The sequence below is a fragment of the Anas acuta genome, chromosome 5 (genome assembly GCF_963932015.1).
Source record: "Anas acuta chromosome 5, bAnaAcu1.1, whole genome shotgun sequence".
Classification (NCBI taxonomy): Eukaryota; Metazoa; Chordata; class Aves; order Anseriformes; family Anatidae; genus Anas; species Anas acuta.
Window position 1 is genome coordinate 28,000,493 of NC_088983.1, and position 15,882 is coordinate 28,016,374.

A 15,882-nucleotide genomic window follows, 5' to 3' on the forward strand; every position below is an offset into this window, starting at 1 on the left:
GTGTTGCCAGGTTATGCTTTATGCATATAATGCTCCTAAGCCATTTTATGTATTTATTTATTTTTTTTTGACCATCACACTATTATCATGAAGCTGCCTGTTTCACCTGACCGAATTCCTCTCCCACCCTGTGACTTCTGTCTATATGCTGTTTCAAATGTAATCGATTTATTTCATCTCAGGTTTACTTCTCAACCTCATTCCCCTCTCCCCTTTTCCTCTCTACCTCTCCTCCCCTTTGGCTCGAAAGCTCTCTTGCTGTGTGAAATAACAGGTTTCTCGTTCTCATTCTCTTATTTTCCATCGCACCTTGTTCCATGACACTTCACACCTGAAGTTCATGAGCCAGGTATGTGACATAACTTCTGATTTACCGTGTGTAGTTGCAACATGAGTGTGTGTGTGTTGAACAAGAGTCCTGGGTTGGTAGAAGAGAACAAAGCAAGAGAAACAAATATTAACCACAATGATCACTTGCAGCCCTCTTCTCCTTTAATCTCAATGCTTACTACTACTTTAACCTTACAGCACCTTTAACTCCCAACAGCCTCTCCAGATACCTCTTCTCCTTGCCTTAATTCACTAATTCCTTTATTTTTCCCCCCCTTCATGCATTCCCTGGTCTCTTCCTCAGGCTTCCAAGAGCTTTAAATATCTGTTCTTTTTTTCTTCTTCCTATCTCCTGTCTTTCCATCGCTGCTCACACCTTGACACCTGCAGAGGAAGCCCCTGAAGAAGGTACGTGATGCCTCTAAAGACCCTCACCCTTCTTCTCTTTCAGCGCTGGGGAAATTGTGTTAAAAACACCAACCTTTTTCAAGAGCACAGATAGCACGGGAGGGAAATGGCCTCTCTGGATAGCTTTGGGTGAACATGGAGAAAAGGGTTGTCTGCTAGCCAAACTGAACCTCCAAAAGGCACAGGAGCTTGATGAAACAGGCAGGGCACTGCAGATGCTGCAGGTCTTAGCCTCGCTGCAGTGACCTCAGGCTATTTGTTGTTTGAAGCTTGTGGGTCAGCATGTCCCTTATGGTGGCCCTGACTAGATAACAGCCCACAACGTGTTATTGAGAAGGGCTCAGATCTCCTTCTGTGGTGTGTTCTAGGCTGTTTTCAGAAAGGTCTGATGTAGTTTGTTGTTGTGGACAGACAGAAGTGAGCAACAAAGACAGAAAAGTGAAAGGAGGAGTCCCTAGCTGATGGCTTAGGGACCTGAATGCTTTGTTCCCACACACATGAAAGTTTTGCTCTTTGGATACACAAGTCCAGACAGTCTGGGGTTTGGTTATGAGGCTGAATCTGCGTCTATTGCTTTGTCCTTAGTTCCATATAACTAAAGCTGCAGCTTTCATAGCAGACACTCAGGAAAGTCTTTGGAAGGATGGTTATTTTTTATCAGGTTCTCATAAAACCTGCTATTGAGCTCCTTACAGGATGACTTTAGTGATCAGAAGTGCAGAACTTCAGAATGAGCTAGAAAGTCAAAACTCCTGTCAGGTACAAAGCTGAGTTTGGCTTATAACTTGATATGCCCAAGTGTGCTGGGCAATGTGGGATGGTGTACATTACAGGACACACCTTTACCTGCTGCAAACTGGTAAACCTGTAATTCAGCTCTGTACCTACCCAGATTTCCACCAGTTCATGATCTGGCATTTTCATATCAGGATGTGACACTGTTTTAAGTGCACTTGTTTCCAAAACTTCACAGCTGGCAAATGTACTGCCTCTTATCACTCCTTCATATTGTTGTGTTGCTGTTGTAAGGAGCTAGACACCCTCTTCTTTATGTTCCTCCCCATTATCCCATCTCCAGAGAGCCCCAGGTTCCCAGCATAGTGGGGAGGGAGTGAGGATAGTTGCTCTCAGGACAACAGCACTGGTTGTGGATTGACTACTGTGCTTCTTTTCTTTTGCTTTTGTCCTTCAATCTACAGCTGATGAAGAAGGCGGATACTACGATGGTAGCTCGGTGTTGTCATAGGACAACAGAGTCATCTTCCTAACATCTCACTCTTTTTCTTTGTTTGTTTGTTTTTGCTCCTTGCCTCATTTTAAACTCAGGAACTGGGCCAAAACATCTCTGCCGCAAAGAATCGCTCACTGTGTATATCCAGTCACTCCCGGGGGGATCCCTGTCGTGTTGAGAAGCCTGCACACCCCCACTGGGAGGGCAGGTGGTGAAACCCCAGCTCTAGAAGCTTGTTCTTCTTTTTTTGTAGCTAGATCCTGTTGTATCATACCTCTCAGTAGCGAAACGTCCCTATCCAAACCACCAGGAAAGTCTCTCAAATCCCAGAGGCGAGATTAAAAAGAGAAGCTGGGCACTGTGTGGACATGACTTTCCCACCCAGCCTGGAAAGTCATGCTCTCCAGGCTTGAATTTGCAGATATTTAAACTTCTGCTCCAGCCATGCACCTAAAATTGTGCTTAATATGGAGCATCTGAATAAATTTATTCAGACTGATGTGTCGTAATTTCTAAATTTTGCTTAAAAGACTGTGCTCTTCAACGCTGGGTCGAATAGGCCCTGGAGCACATGGATGGGAACAAGACTTGTGGAAGGACCGAATCTAAATGTACACGGGGTCAGTTTTGCTCTTGTGTGTGGGCAGATAACTTACTGTCCCTGGGCCAAATCCAAAATCATTTTCAAGGTATAGAAAGCTCTCATGGACTTTGAAGGTTTTGAGGTAGCTGAATTGTGTCCACATGACCCCAACCTGGCCAGCTGTTTCCAAAGACGAAGCCCAACACCCCTTGAAACTACTTTTCTTTTTCTGTATTTTCAGGCTTTTCTTACTTCCTTTTTTTTTTTGTCTTTTTTTTTTTTTTTTTCCCTTTTTTTTTTTTCTTTTTCAGTTTTAGAGAAATCCCCTGAGGACCTTTCAGAGACCCTGATGCCAATTTTCACTTCAGAATGGGATCTTTCCCTCTCTTTCTTTCTCTCGTTTTTCTCTTTCTTTCCTTTTATTTTTTTCAATAGCATATTGATTTTCAAGGACAGACTGTGAGTTAGAGAAGCTGCTTCTCAGAAGTGGGATGCAGGAGGAGAGTGTTTAGGGATTTCTGAATGAAACAAAGGCAGGTCAGATGGATTCACAGAAAGGGGAGCATTTGTGGGAATGTCTCGCTGACTGGGCAGGAGAACTGGGTGTATTTTTGGTGGTGTGTGTTCTCCAGGAGCCAACCCTTTCGGAAACCAGAAACTAAGAGACTCTAATTGCCATGTCAGTGAACTTGGATTTCCAGTGGTTCTTGCCTTCTTTTGGCAGGGTTGTACGTGGGGATTTTGTCACAGCCCCATGCTTCATGGGCAGAATGAGCAGAACATCAGTCAAAATCCACCAACAGGAGCAGGAATTTGCTATGACAATTCCTGTGTCAACAAACTTTGGCCCAGTTCCTTAACTCAGTGTCTTGAAAGATGGGGCATCTCAAAATCACTTCCCTGGGCTCCTTTTGGTGCATACAGTATGGACCATGCTGGATCATGCACTGCAAAGGACGGGTTTATTACTCTTCCTTTTAAATGCTCCTGTTTCTTTGTTATCCCCTTTTCTGGTTTTCTGGAGGTACCTTTAAATATCATAACTACAATTTCTTTTTCTCAGGAAAACTAACTAACCTTAATTTTATTTTGGCAATTGTTTGTTGGTGTAATTATGTGTAAAATGCTGATCTGCTAGCGGCTGAAGCCAAATTCACCCAGTCATTGACAGACAGGTGTCAATCCTGGCAGCCAAGGTCAACAAACAAAATCCGTCATTTCCTCTGTTCTTTTTCTCTCTGTGAAGTGTTACTAATTGACAGCTTTAAGTTAAACAGGAGTGTTTCTGAAAATTATCTGGGTATGGCATGAGGGAAGGGAATCCTGTGTAAATAACATCCCTAGCAGACTGGTTAATCGTGACTACTTTTTCTCTTTCCAGATCTAAAACAAAACAATTCAACTTATATTTTAAGAAGCTCACTGGTTATTTGAAAAGCAAAACAATTAAAAAAAATAACCAGAGAAATATAGAAGTGCATTTTTGCCTAATAGTATTTTTCTTCAGGAGCGATTTGTGGTTTCCTTTATATGAGTGCTCTAAAACACTTTTCTAATTACTTGCTGTTTATTTTATTAGCATTGCTTTGGCATTTAGAGGCCTCAGCTGAGATATGTTTTGGTAGGCAGTGTTCTTGCAGTAAATGAGGAAAGTGTCTACTTCCAAAATTTCATTACTGAAATTGATATGGGAAAGTGTGAGAGAAAGGAAAGCTTGGTTTCTGATCTCTTTTATTTATCTCTCACATCTTTTCTCTTAATTATTCCAGTTGCCTATTTCCAGTAATCTCCTCCAGTTTTGATTATCCAACATCCTTGCAAGCATCTCCCCTAAATATTTTTCAGTTCCAGTTTTTCTATTTATTCCCTTAAAATGTTTGATTTTATTTTATTCTACTCTGTTCCACTTGCTATCCCCAATTTCCTCCATCAGTCCCAAAATAGATGGATGCAAATAAGCACTTGAAAAAATATAGTATAATAGCTTTCTGTATCACGATACGGATAACCAGGCTCACGCAGCTGCTCCTGAGGGAGGCTAGTTTTAATTTTCCTTTACTAAGCTGCCTGTTTTTACCAGATTCAATAGGCTGTGAGCTTTTTATTTCAGTTCCTCCCACTGAACCAACACAGAGAGAGTCTTGTACAGCAAAATCCAGCATCTCTGAAAGTTCAAACGTAGCGTGTGGTTATGAAAGTCGACCTGGGTCCCTGTGAGATGGGGCCAGAATAAACACGTAGGTTTAATTCACTCCTATTTGTGAGACCGACAGCGCTGAACTGAGCGGCGTTACACTGGGGCTAACAGCTGAAGTTCAAAAAGCAGAGCAGGGAGGGGGACTGATTGCAAGCACAAATGTTAAGCAAGTAGCTCCTAGGCCAGCACATTTCTGAGAGCCAGGGAAAGGTCACCTGTGGCAGGGTGACACCTCTGACTGCCACCGGGCCCAGAGCTGGCAGTCTATGATGGTTTAGCCTTCCCACCAGGCCGTTATACCTTTCCTGGGGATGCAGAGATCATCATGAACAACATTTATAGGAATTTGGCATGTACCTCAGCAGGAGAGGATGCTCACTAAGAGAGGACAGTCTTGGCAGGCTGGGATTGAGGGTCACCACGCTGTACAGAAGAAACATCTTCCCCATGGCACCAAGATATCTCAGGGATACCTGCACTAAGCTATCTTAGGAGCCAGTGGGCAGAGAGAAAATGCATGGCATCAGGCTTTTTCCCTCCTGGCCCCCAAGTGAGGCATTTAAGCCAAACCTATTTATTGTTGTCGCCACTCAGAATTCAGGTTAACTCCAGCGAGGGAAGTGCTGATTGAAAAAGGCAATGTTTTCTTCCACCCTCCAGCCCAGCTGTCCTCCTTGGAGTTTTGGTCAGGACGGTTTGAGAAAAATAATTTAGCATTTACATGAAACCATTGCCTTCCAGATGCTACGTTTGGGATTTTTATACAATCTCTTGATTCTTTTCTGCCAAATTCTGTTTTAAGGGTAAAAAACACATTCTCTCCTAGCAGAAAGGGGTGTATGAGTGTGTGTGTTTCTTTTGGAAGTATGTGCGATTTAACCAGTTTCTTTGGGATGTTTCCCCTAAGATTGAATTTCCCTTCCCTCCTTTTACTTTAGCAGCTGGCATGATCTCTGTTGTTCTAACTGTTCTCCCTCTTTTTCCCTTCCTGTTTTGCTCCATGCTTCCAAATACAGAGGAGAAGCCCAGAATAAAGTAAGTATGAAGGGCAGGGGGTTTCAAAACCCTGGGATCGTTTTTTTCCGATCTAGCAGAAGCCCGTACAGTGTCTGTTGGGCAAATGGCCATTAACCTTTGTGTAACCCTCCCTCGTGCAACATCCAGCCATTCCTACGTGCCTTTCCAGGCTGCCTGCTCCTGCCAGAGGACGCCTTAGCAGTAGTTACTGGCCAGGGTCTTAAGACCAATTCCTGATGGAGTTGGTGAAATTGTCCAAGTCCCACAGCTTTCCATGGAAAGGAGGTGGCTCTGCAGTAAATTCTTTGTGAGAGCCCATGGCTGGGAAGCTGCTCATCCATCCAGGGCTGCGGACAATAGGAAGGATGGCAAATGTTGGGCAGGGCTGGCTAGAGCTTAACAGAGGTTTCCTAAGGAACTTCTTTTCCCACTGCACTGAATGCCCAGAACTAAGTGTACAGCACTGCACCGACAGCTTTGGAAGCCACAATGTTCCCGTATGGTAGGGAATGACCACAGATTTTGGGAATGGAAAGAGTTTTTAGGGGCATGTCCCTGTCCTGCACAACCTTCCATGAAGTTCACAGGTCCCTAATGCTTTCTGGAGTAGTTTTCAATCGACTTGCTGTTTCACACCTCTGCAACTCCATTAAGATTTCTCCTTGTCAGCATCATTCCCAAGAGCAGATCAGTTCAGAACCTGCTCTTTAAAAAGCTGACTATTTTTTAACAAGAAAATTCTCTCTTTTTTTTTTTTTCTTGTCTCTCTGCAGACTAACTGCTCCTAAAATACCCGAGGGTGAGAAAGTAGATTTTGATGTAAGTATTCCTGAGGCTGTGTGTATTTGTCTGCTCGTACCTGTCACACACATGTGGAAACCCACATAACTCTTCCTGTATTGGATATAGCTGAGGATAAAGCCAGGGACAGAAAGATGGATGCCTTGCTGCCTGTTTTCAGTGAAACACTATCCTCCGCTTCCTGAAACCCTCTGGATATATTTGTTATCAGGACCAACCTAAAATATTTATTTATTTATTTATTTATTTATTTATTTATTTTTCCCTCCTCAAATCTTTGAAGCTAATACATGAAAAACAGAGAAAGAGTTTTAGGAGCTCTCATGTCCCCTGTCCCACTGCTGTAAATGGTTTCAGACTTACAGGGCAGATTGAAATAAAGCAGGTCTATGCTTAGATGTTGCTGAGAAACTCTATCTGAAATAATAACAAAAGTTAACAATACAGATCCAAATGGCTTTATAAAAAGCTGATAGAAAAATGAAGAACCTCTGATGTCAAAAGTCTCTGCAGACATGTCTGTTGTACCCAAAATGCAGGGATGTTTTCTAGGTAAGACTCATATCCCGACCCTCAAGCTGACCTCTGTACCTGCAAAGAGGAGGCAGCTAAGCAAAGCCAAGGATAAAATTCAGTGTAGGGAAATAGAAGATGGGAGTCCTGCTCCCTGCTGGTCTCCTGACTGTCACTTGGATGAGTCTCTGTCTCTGACCTGCACCAAGAGCCACTTAAGCTAATCCATGGATAACCACAGACACTTTCTGCCTTTGTTTCTGTGCATGAAGGTGGGGTGCTGGGAGTCTCCAGGGCACAATCCTGGAGCAATATGGGCTTGCCTAAGGCCTTCTTCTGCTCTTCTAGGACATCCAAAAGAAAAGGCAGAACAAAGACCTGATTGAACTGCAGGCCTTGATCGACAGCCACTTTGAAGCCAGGAGAAAGGAAGAGGAAGAGCTGGTTGCCCTCAAGGAGAGAATTGTGAGTCCTTGTACTGCTTGTTCACTGTGCTAGACTGAGAGATCTGGATGTTGAATCCATTAATCCAGCCATTTCAGTAGAAAGTTGCATTGTCATGCACAGAAATTATAGTTCATGCCATCCCTAAATGGTTTCTTCCCACCTCTGCCTCCTCTCTGTGCCCAGTTTTACCACTGGGAATTGCAGGTTAGACCCCATCCTGCATGTCCTGGCAGGGGAGCAAGTGGCTCTCCCCCTGCACACCAAAACTCTCGGTGCTGGTGGGGTAATATGGGAGGTGGATGAAGCCACAGTGATGGCTCCATGCCTCTGTCACTGCTTCTTGCAGGAGAAGCGCAGAGCTGAAAGAGCAGAGCAACAGAGAATCCGGGCTGAGAAGGAGAAGGAGCGTCAGGCGAGGCTTGCGGTAAGTGTCTTTGTGTCTGTCTCAGCATCACACTGGAAGAGATTTGATGCTGAGATCTGCATCTCAGAGAAGAAATGACCACCCTCTTAAAGCAAGGGTGGGACATGGGAGTTGCCAGTTCCCCTCAACACCTTATCTGATCACGTTCCCTGCAGTGACTCTGGTTGCTGGAGGAGCTGTAGGTCTCCCCTCGAGTAACGTGCTTCTCTGTGCTGCACTCCACAGGAGGAAAAGGCACGCAGAGAGGAGGAAGATGCCAAGAGAAAGGCTGAGGATGATCTCAAGAAGAAGAAGGCTCTGTCCTCCATGGGTGCCACATACAGCAGCTATCTGGCAAAGGTAAAAAGCATGGATCAGTGGAAAAAATATGGAAGCGTTAAGCCACTGGGTTGACAGGGAACAGTCTTTATTACAAGTCAAGAAAAAAGCTTGACTTTCCTTCTTCTGGATCCCTAGTGGTTTGTCTTACATTCTCCATCACTGAACTAATTTCATTCAGCCTGAATGTCTGCAGTCTGACATTAATTATATTCTGAAAACAGGCTGACCAGAAGAGAGGGAAGAAGCAAACAGCTAGAGAGACGAAGAAGAAGGTCCTGGCCGAGAGGCGCAAGCCCTTGAACATCGACCACCTGAATGAAGACAAGCTGAGGTAACATGCCTACACTCACTCACTGTAACATAATCCACTGAAATTCAGTCTCACTGTCCTGGGGTCTTCTCTAGTGAAAGAATGAGGGAGAGGAGGGGGTCTTCCTTGAAATTCATCAAGGGACAATGTTAAGTTCTGCCTTTCCTTGATCTGGAGAACAGAGGGAAATGGGATGGCGTATTATTGAAAAGGCTTGGTAGCCATCTAGCCATGCTCTTGGTATAGTTTCAGTTGCCTCTCCTGTTAATTAAGATAAGCCATCTACTGGACTAGGTACAAACTCTAAACCCAGCTCTGAGATAGCTGAACAAACCCTCAGACTGGGATCTGTGTTACAACAGCATTCCCAGGGTGAGTTAGAGCTGCTAAGGTATGGGTACGGATGTCCACTGAGGCTGAAGGCTTGGGGGCCAAGTGCTCTGGTGCAGAGAAGTCTTCAGATGATGGCCTGGACTCCACACACTGGAGTTTACATTTGACTGAAGGACCGGGCTGGCTCACCTCATCCCTGGAATGGATGAGGTTGCACAATGGCAGCTGCTCTGCTCATCTCTGGGGCATTCAGCTTTCATTCCTTCTCATCTAATCCCCCTGGACTCTTTCTCTCATTAAGAATTAGGGGGAAAATTAAATCTGTCAGAAAGACATTAGTGCATGGTACATGAAAGAGCACAAGGCTATAAGGTTCTCAGGTGAGAAGGTGAGAAACGTGTGCCCTTGACCAGCTTTCAGAGGTCAGTAGTTTTCAGAGGATAATGTGTGAACTGCACTGAATAAAATGTGAAAAGTGAAATGAAAACTAGAAAATACAGGATGTGATGTGTTTCTCCTATTGCCTTCTCCCCGCAAACACACAGGGACAAGGCTAAGGAACTGTGGGACTGGTTATACCAGCTGGAGACTGAGAAGTATGACTTTACAGAGCAGATCAAGAGGAAAAAATATGAGGTGAGTTAAAAAGCCATTTTTCTAGTGGCACTAGATTCAAAATATAAAAATCTCTGACATTGTTCTGGCAAAAGCCATGCAGTGGCAATACAATTTGGTTCTCCAGTGCCCTTTTGGAATATTTAAGCAGAAGGCACCTGGAACTACAGTTCCCCTAATGTACTTGGTCTGGATTTCACATTTTAGGCTGAAATTGTATAGACCACTCTCAAGGCTTTCAGTCCTTCATGGAAAGACAATCCTGATGGAAAACAGACCCACTCAAACACTTCTTGCTCATTCTTGTTTATCTATAGGTAACTGTGTTACAAAAAAAAAAAAAAAATCAATCACACTCTCAATTTGCTCGTCTCCATTGCAAAGTGATATTTTTAAACCCATCTTTGGCTTCACACTTGAACATTTTAAGTTTTATTCCCATCCCAGACAGATTCCCTGTGGACTGAGCTCTCTGGAGTTACTGAAACCTGTCTCCGGACAGGAGCACCTGACAGCAGTGCCATAGGGTAACACAAAGCCGATGGCTTTCCTTCACAGTCACAGTCTGCAGTCCCCTACACCAGGTTCCAGTGGCTGAGAAATCCTACTGGATCTCTCTCTGTCTTATTCTCCTTTCAATTCCCAGTCCCACAGACACACTGACAGGGAATGAGCAACACCAACGTAACTATCTCAATCTCTCTTAGATTTTAACAATGCGTTGCAGGCTGCAGGAGCTTTCCAAGTTGTAAGTACAATGAATTTGCCTGTGTAACAGCAGCAGCAAAGGCTACCAAATGCATGAGCCTGCCGCATGGTCGGAGGTCAGGTGCCAGACAGAAACTGGCACTTGGCTCCAAGTGCAGAGGGAAAAGAGAAAATGAATCTTGTACGTCTCCCTTCACTTCCTTTTTCTCTCCCTTTCTGTTCTTTGAAAAGAGATGAAGTGATTTAGGAGAAGAGTCAGGGTCTAACAGGGATGCAGGTAAAGAAATGCAACCCACGCAGGCCACCACTGAAAATAATTCTCTATCCAAATGCCCAGTTGTATTTGCATGGGTGAGCCACCCTGATGCACCTGAGGTACATGCAGAAGCTTAGGGATGCACAAGTAGCATCTTGGGCTCTGCAGAAAAGAATAGTATGGGGTGTGGAAGATTCTCCACCTTGTGGCCACATGCTAACTCCGACCCAAAGAGAGGGCTAGTTAAGGATAACATGAGGCACAACAGGAATTAAGGCAGTGGCAGGGGAGATATATGTGCTGTGGCATGAGGCCTCTATACAGGTAAAGAGATGGGTGGCTGATGAGAAGAATCAAGGACACAAAGTGCAAAGAATTGCAGAGTAGAAGGAAAATGCACAGCTGAGATGTGAGAAGAAAAATTGGAGAACAAAGGGAAGGTGACAGCAGGAAAGGAAAGTGAGGGGAAAGGTAAGTGCAAGCAGCAAAGGGAATGAAGGAGACAAATAAGGACACAAGGGAGAGACAAAGGAAGGAACTGGGACACGCAGGAATGGAGCTGTTCTTCAGCTCTAGCGTCTGCTGCTCTTTGGTGCTTCCTTGGAGAGTGTGCTATGGTCACTATGGCAAGGTTGTCCGTGAAGGTAAGTCTTAAGTCTCTGGGTCAAGCTGAAGACACAGCTGGTTCTCCTCCACACCTGGGAAAAATACTGAGTTGCAATAAACAATTTAAAACTGCTGTAGCAGATAAAACTTCCACGAGTAAGTACAAAAGCAACTGATCTGCTGATCTTTCCTTCCTTGTGTTGTCTTGTTCCTGCTAATGTTTCAGTCTCTCGTTTCTGTTTGCCATGGAAAGACATGAGATAGAAAACACCGGTTGTTGGGCCAGCCTGGGTGTATGACTTTTTTTTTTCTTTTTTTTTTTTTTCTTTTTTTTTCTCATTTCGCATGTGGGGAATGTCAAATGCCACTTAAAATATTGAAATATTAGGTCATCAGTTCTTGGACATGCAGAGGCAGTGGAGAATTTTGAATTACACCAAAAGCAGCAGAAGCAAAGCATAGGTTTTGGAAAGTGCATTTTCTCACCCAAGGAAAACCAGGTAGAACCTAGGTAGATCCTTCACTTGGTTACAAACAAGAAGGTGAAGGGGAAAAAGAATGTGAGTTCTTTGGGGCTTGTCTGCTATCTGCACTGAAGTCCTGGGATTTCAGGAGGGAGTCCAGGGCTATGGGCCAGGATTGAGATGCTGAGTCAGGCCACAATATGCAGTGAAAGGTAGGTGTTTGCTTTGCAATGCTTCAGGTTGGAAGCTACAGTTTACCCGTGGCAAAACACATCTTTACTCCATCTTGTCAGGAGCATAGTGGCTGGAAGTAACCAGCAGAACTTGAGAAGACGTTCAGAGTCCCCACTCCAACCTTTTCCTCTGTGGTTGCTGAAGCTCTCCTTGAATAGTGCCATCTTCAGCACTTTAAAAGTCTTCCTCTCATATTAGATGAGTGGCTAGGAAGATGGTGACTGCTGCAATCTCCTCACCTCCTCCTCTGACAGCCAACAAAGGCACTCTGGCAGAAATGTGTGACCTGCATTATTGAGGTCCCCATACAAAGTCCACCAAAGCTCTTTGAGCTTACACTTTTCCTAATATGTAGTAGGGGAAAAGTAAGATGAGGTCAATGCATATGGGGAGATGAGGCCATCCAACAGCTTTCCAGCTGGCCAAGGTGAGAGTCATTTGAATTCACTTGTCTGCAGTTCGACATGTGAGTTCACAGTAAATTAATTCATATGGATTGGGATTCTACTAATAAGGACTATAAAATTCTAGCTCATCTTTCCCTTGAAATGTGAAATTAGTTTGAAGATTTATTGCCAAGGAACATTTTTCTCCTTCAAGCAAGGGTGAGCTTTTATTTCAAAGGAAGTATTGATTCCTGTCACAGGCACCTGTTTCCAGCTCTTTAGCAGGTAAAACTCTTCTCTCCGTGAGGGAACAAGGTTTCTTTATCTCTAAAACCCCTGGTCATGTATGTTGTTTTCAGATTGTCACCCTCAGGAACCGGATTGATCAGGCTCAGAAACAGTAAGTACCCGTATCCCCTCCTAGCTCCTGGCTGGGGATATCTTCTCAGTGTTCAAAGTATTCACTTCAGCCTCAACACCAACATTTTCTTGCTGCAATGAAATGAGGCTAAAGATAGAAGGGTAACTCCCATCCTGCCTCACGTTGAGAAAATGAAGGGGAAAATGAAGTGAACATAACAGCTAGTAAAGAAAAATTGTGTTTCTTCACACCATGTCTGCAAAATCTCCATCTGCTAATTGCTGGGGTTTTCAAACACCTGACTGAGGTGCTTTGAAAACACAAGGGGAGACAACCCTTGCTTATGAAGGGTAAACAAGTGGTTGCTGCGAATGGTGTGTAACAAGACTAACATCATGTTGTGAGTTCTTTTCACTCATCTCTCTTCTCTCACTTTCCCTCTCCATATGACTTCTATTTAATTAGATTTTTTCTGAGTCTTATATCTTTAACTATTCTACATCTTTGCAGTGAACTTGGGTGGTGTCATGGTTTGTATGGGTGTTGCTGCTCTTTTGAGGGGCACTGCCACACCACCCACAACAAGCTGTACCATTAATGCATATTTGTTCCCTCAAAAGACACGGCACAGCCTTAGTGCAATAGGAGAACATTTGAAAAGGTTGCACTGGAAAGCCCGCAGCTCATGAGATTTCTGCATATTTGCATTTCTATCCAAAACAGACTGTAGCATTCCAAAGCAATGTCTGCTGACGTGTTATACAAGGATCAAGTGATCCTTTTGCTTCACACTGTTATTAAGTCTCCTTAAGCACATTCTAAAGGTTAGGCATAACATCAAACATCACAGGCGTTTGTGGAGATAAAAGGACTCTGCCTTCGTTTGAGGAGCTATACAGTTCCTCTACTGGATTTTGAACCTGTGGGAAGTCTGCCAAAGAGGGACACTGAGATGAATTTTAGATAAGCAGAAAACATTCGACCATCTCTAATGCAAAGGGTCAATTTTTCAAATAGATCAAGTCTAACTTGGTCAAAAGGTAAAGTATCCACTATGTGTACGTCTGTGTCACTGTGTTACATCCTCACATAAACATGGCTAGAGCTCTTGAACAAATGGAGCAGCACTACAAAAACCTCCCCAGATGTGTCTTCCCCATCTTTCTCTGCTCTCTGGAGGAATCAGTGGTTCCAAAGCAGGCCTCCTGGTCGATGGCAAGGCCCCAACATGTCGTGCCTGTCCCCGCAACCCCATGCACTTCCGTGTCAAAGATGTGGCCCAGTCTGCATGTGCTTTTGTTCAAGAAGCAGCCTCTTCATCCTACATGTGAGATGCAAGGGTTTGGTGGTGTGCTGTGCCAAGGTTTTACCTATGGGAGCCAGTTCAGAATCTAACCCGACTAACTTCACACCTGGCCCCTCTCTGGCTCCAGGCGTGCCAGTTTCTCAGACAGAAGGTAAGTGGCTTGCATGCAGGATTGCCCTTCTGTGTGCAAGAAGATACTGTTTGGAGAGAGTTTGCTTTGCGTGGGGACTGTAGCTGGTCTGCTCCCACACACACTATAAGCAAGATAGGAATATTGATGTGAGGGGTGACCTAAAGTCCGCATAGTTTTGGAGACTCTTGCTCTCATGACACAAGGAAGTAGTCACTCTGGCTGTGTTAGAGCAAAGCAGTTCTTAGTTGTGTATAAATTACTGTTCAGTGTTTTGTCTCCACTTCCACTTTTTTTAACTAGGGCATCTGGGGGATTTGACTAAAGCTCTCTGATGAGGAGGAAGTTTTCTCCAGAAACAGAACTAACTCCTAAAATCCAGATGAGAGCAAATTTGAATTCAGGGAACATTAAATCTGTGCTTGGATAGGCTTGTCACTTAGGCTTGGGATCACACAGATTTGTGTCCTGTTAATGCAGGAATCTGGAAGGGTCCACCTTTCAGGAATGCACATCCTAGTCTTTCGCTGAGAGCCTGAGGTGGAACTTCTTTCCACAACATCTGCAATGTTTTTCTCAGGACGTGCTCTATAATGGATATGCCCAACATGTGAAAGAAGGAAGAAGCTTGATGCTAAGATGAGAGTCAGAAATTAGTAGTGGTCACCATGGACCAATTCTTTCACACTGACATGCTTTTCTTTCATTTTGTATTGTAGCAGCAAGAAGGCAGGAGCCAAGGGGAAGGTCGGTGGGCGCTGGAAGTAAAGAACCAGGCAGGATGGCCCTTAGTGACATGCCGAAACGCTGCTGGTCTCCTCTTTCTTCCTTCACAAACCATTTGTGTTCCCATGCCTCAGCGATAACAAAAATTGCAACATCAGCCTGGGTTGGCTATTGCTGCTGCTTTTCTTCCTTTTCTTCCTGGAGGGGTCTGGTGGCTTCCTCAGCCAAAAGGAAGCAGGTTCCCTGCGGAACTGAGGTGACTCCTTGCTGGTATCTTCAATTCCTGCTGAGCATGTCCTTTACCCTCCTGATACCAGCCCTATGCTGTCCTGTAGATTGCTGTGTACAAATCTCTGGATTTTGTAAATAAAGCGCAACCAGTACCTACTTCAATGACAGCTTTCTGCAATGGTGTTTTTATTTTATTTTATTTTATTTTTAATGGCATTTGGGAGTTGGACCTTAGCTATCCTTATTTAACATTTAATCCAGCCCTACAAGTGGAAATGGGGTTTGGCATCATTAACAAAAAACAGGACTGGAGGCCAGTTTTACAGGTCCCATACAGGCAAATAAGGAAAGCCAACTCTGTTCTGGGGGAGCTCTTATCTGTGGGACAGTCTGGATGCCAAAAGTGCTTGAAACAAACTTAAAAGTCTGAGTGTTGAAGGGAATCAAAGAACTGGGTGTAAAGGAATGAATCCACAGGCGCCATAGTTTTCAGTATGCAACATTTCTTAAAAGCAGATGTCACAGCACAACACAGATCACCATTAATTCAAATATTACACTAAAATGTTTATTGAAACACTTAACCTACATATAGTATTAAAATCCAATAGCGAAGCCTGAATTACTCGGTTATTTTGATTTAGATGTCAAATGGGGCCATGGACACGAAATGGCTGCCACCAAACTCAGGCTGCGGGCTCTTGGTTGCGTGGGGCCTGCTGTTCACTTTGCTGACCTTAGAAGCTCCTGGTTGGAAAGAAGCCTACTGCAGGCTTCTCACCAGGCTTCCTACCAAACTTCTGGCCTTTCCTGGTGCCAGCTTACACACTCTGGTTCACCAGTCAGTGAGGAAAAGAGAATCATGGTGGTGTCCCACCCCACAGCGTGAAGTCAAGGTGGCAGGATGGCAGTCAGGCGCTCAGAGATGGCTTCCACAGCTCTTG

The 15,882-nt window shown here is 44.2% G+C and overlaps 1 protein-coding gene across 10 annotated transcripts in view; it reads left to right on the top strand.

Annotated features, from left to right (window-relative positions):
• Window positions 1-15,100, top strand: part of TNNT3 (troponin T3, fast skeletal type) — a 30,652-nt gene extending 15,552 nt beyond the window's left edge. For 6 of the 10 annotated variants that reach the window (XM_068683428.1, XM_068683429.1, XM_068683433.1 and 3 more), the window contains 10 exons: window positions 721-738; window positions 5,766-5,784; window positions 6,540-6,585; window positions 7,429-7,545; window positions 7,874-7,951; window positions 8,177-8,290; window positions 8,494-8,603; window positions 9,461-9,551; window positions 12,544-12,584; window positions 14,701-15,100. In XM_068683428.1, coding sequence (XP_068539529.1) covers window positions 721-738; window positions 5,766-5,784; window positions 6,540-6,585; window positions 7,429-7,545; window positions 7,874-7,951; window positions 8,177-8,290; window positions 8,494-8,603; window positions 9,461-9,551; window positions 12,544-12,584; window positions 14,701-14,749 — 683 coding nt within the window. In that variant the 3' untranslated portion in view covers window positions 14,750-15,100. Of the gene's footprint in view, window positions 1-720; window positions 739-5,765; window positions 5,785-6,539; window positions 6,586-7,428; window positions 7,546-7,873; window positions 7,952-8,176; window positions 8,291-8,493; window positions 8,604-9,460; window positions 9,552-10,237; window positions 10,279-12,543; window positions 12,585-14,700 lie in introns of all 10 variants that reach the window. The other 4 variants (XM_068683434.1, XM_068683436.1, XM_068683437.1 and 1 more) reach the window with 2 other exon arrangements.
• The last annotated feature ends 782 nt before the right edge of the window (window positions 15,101-15,882 follow it).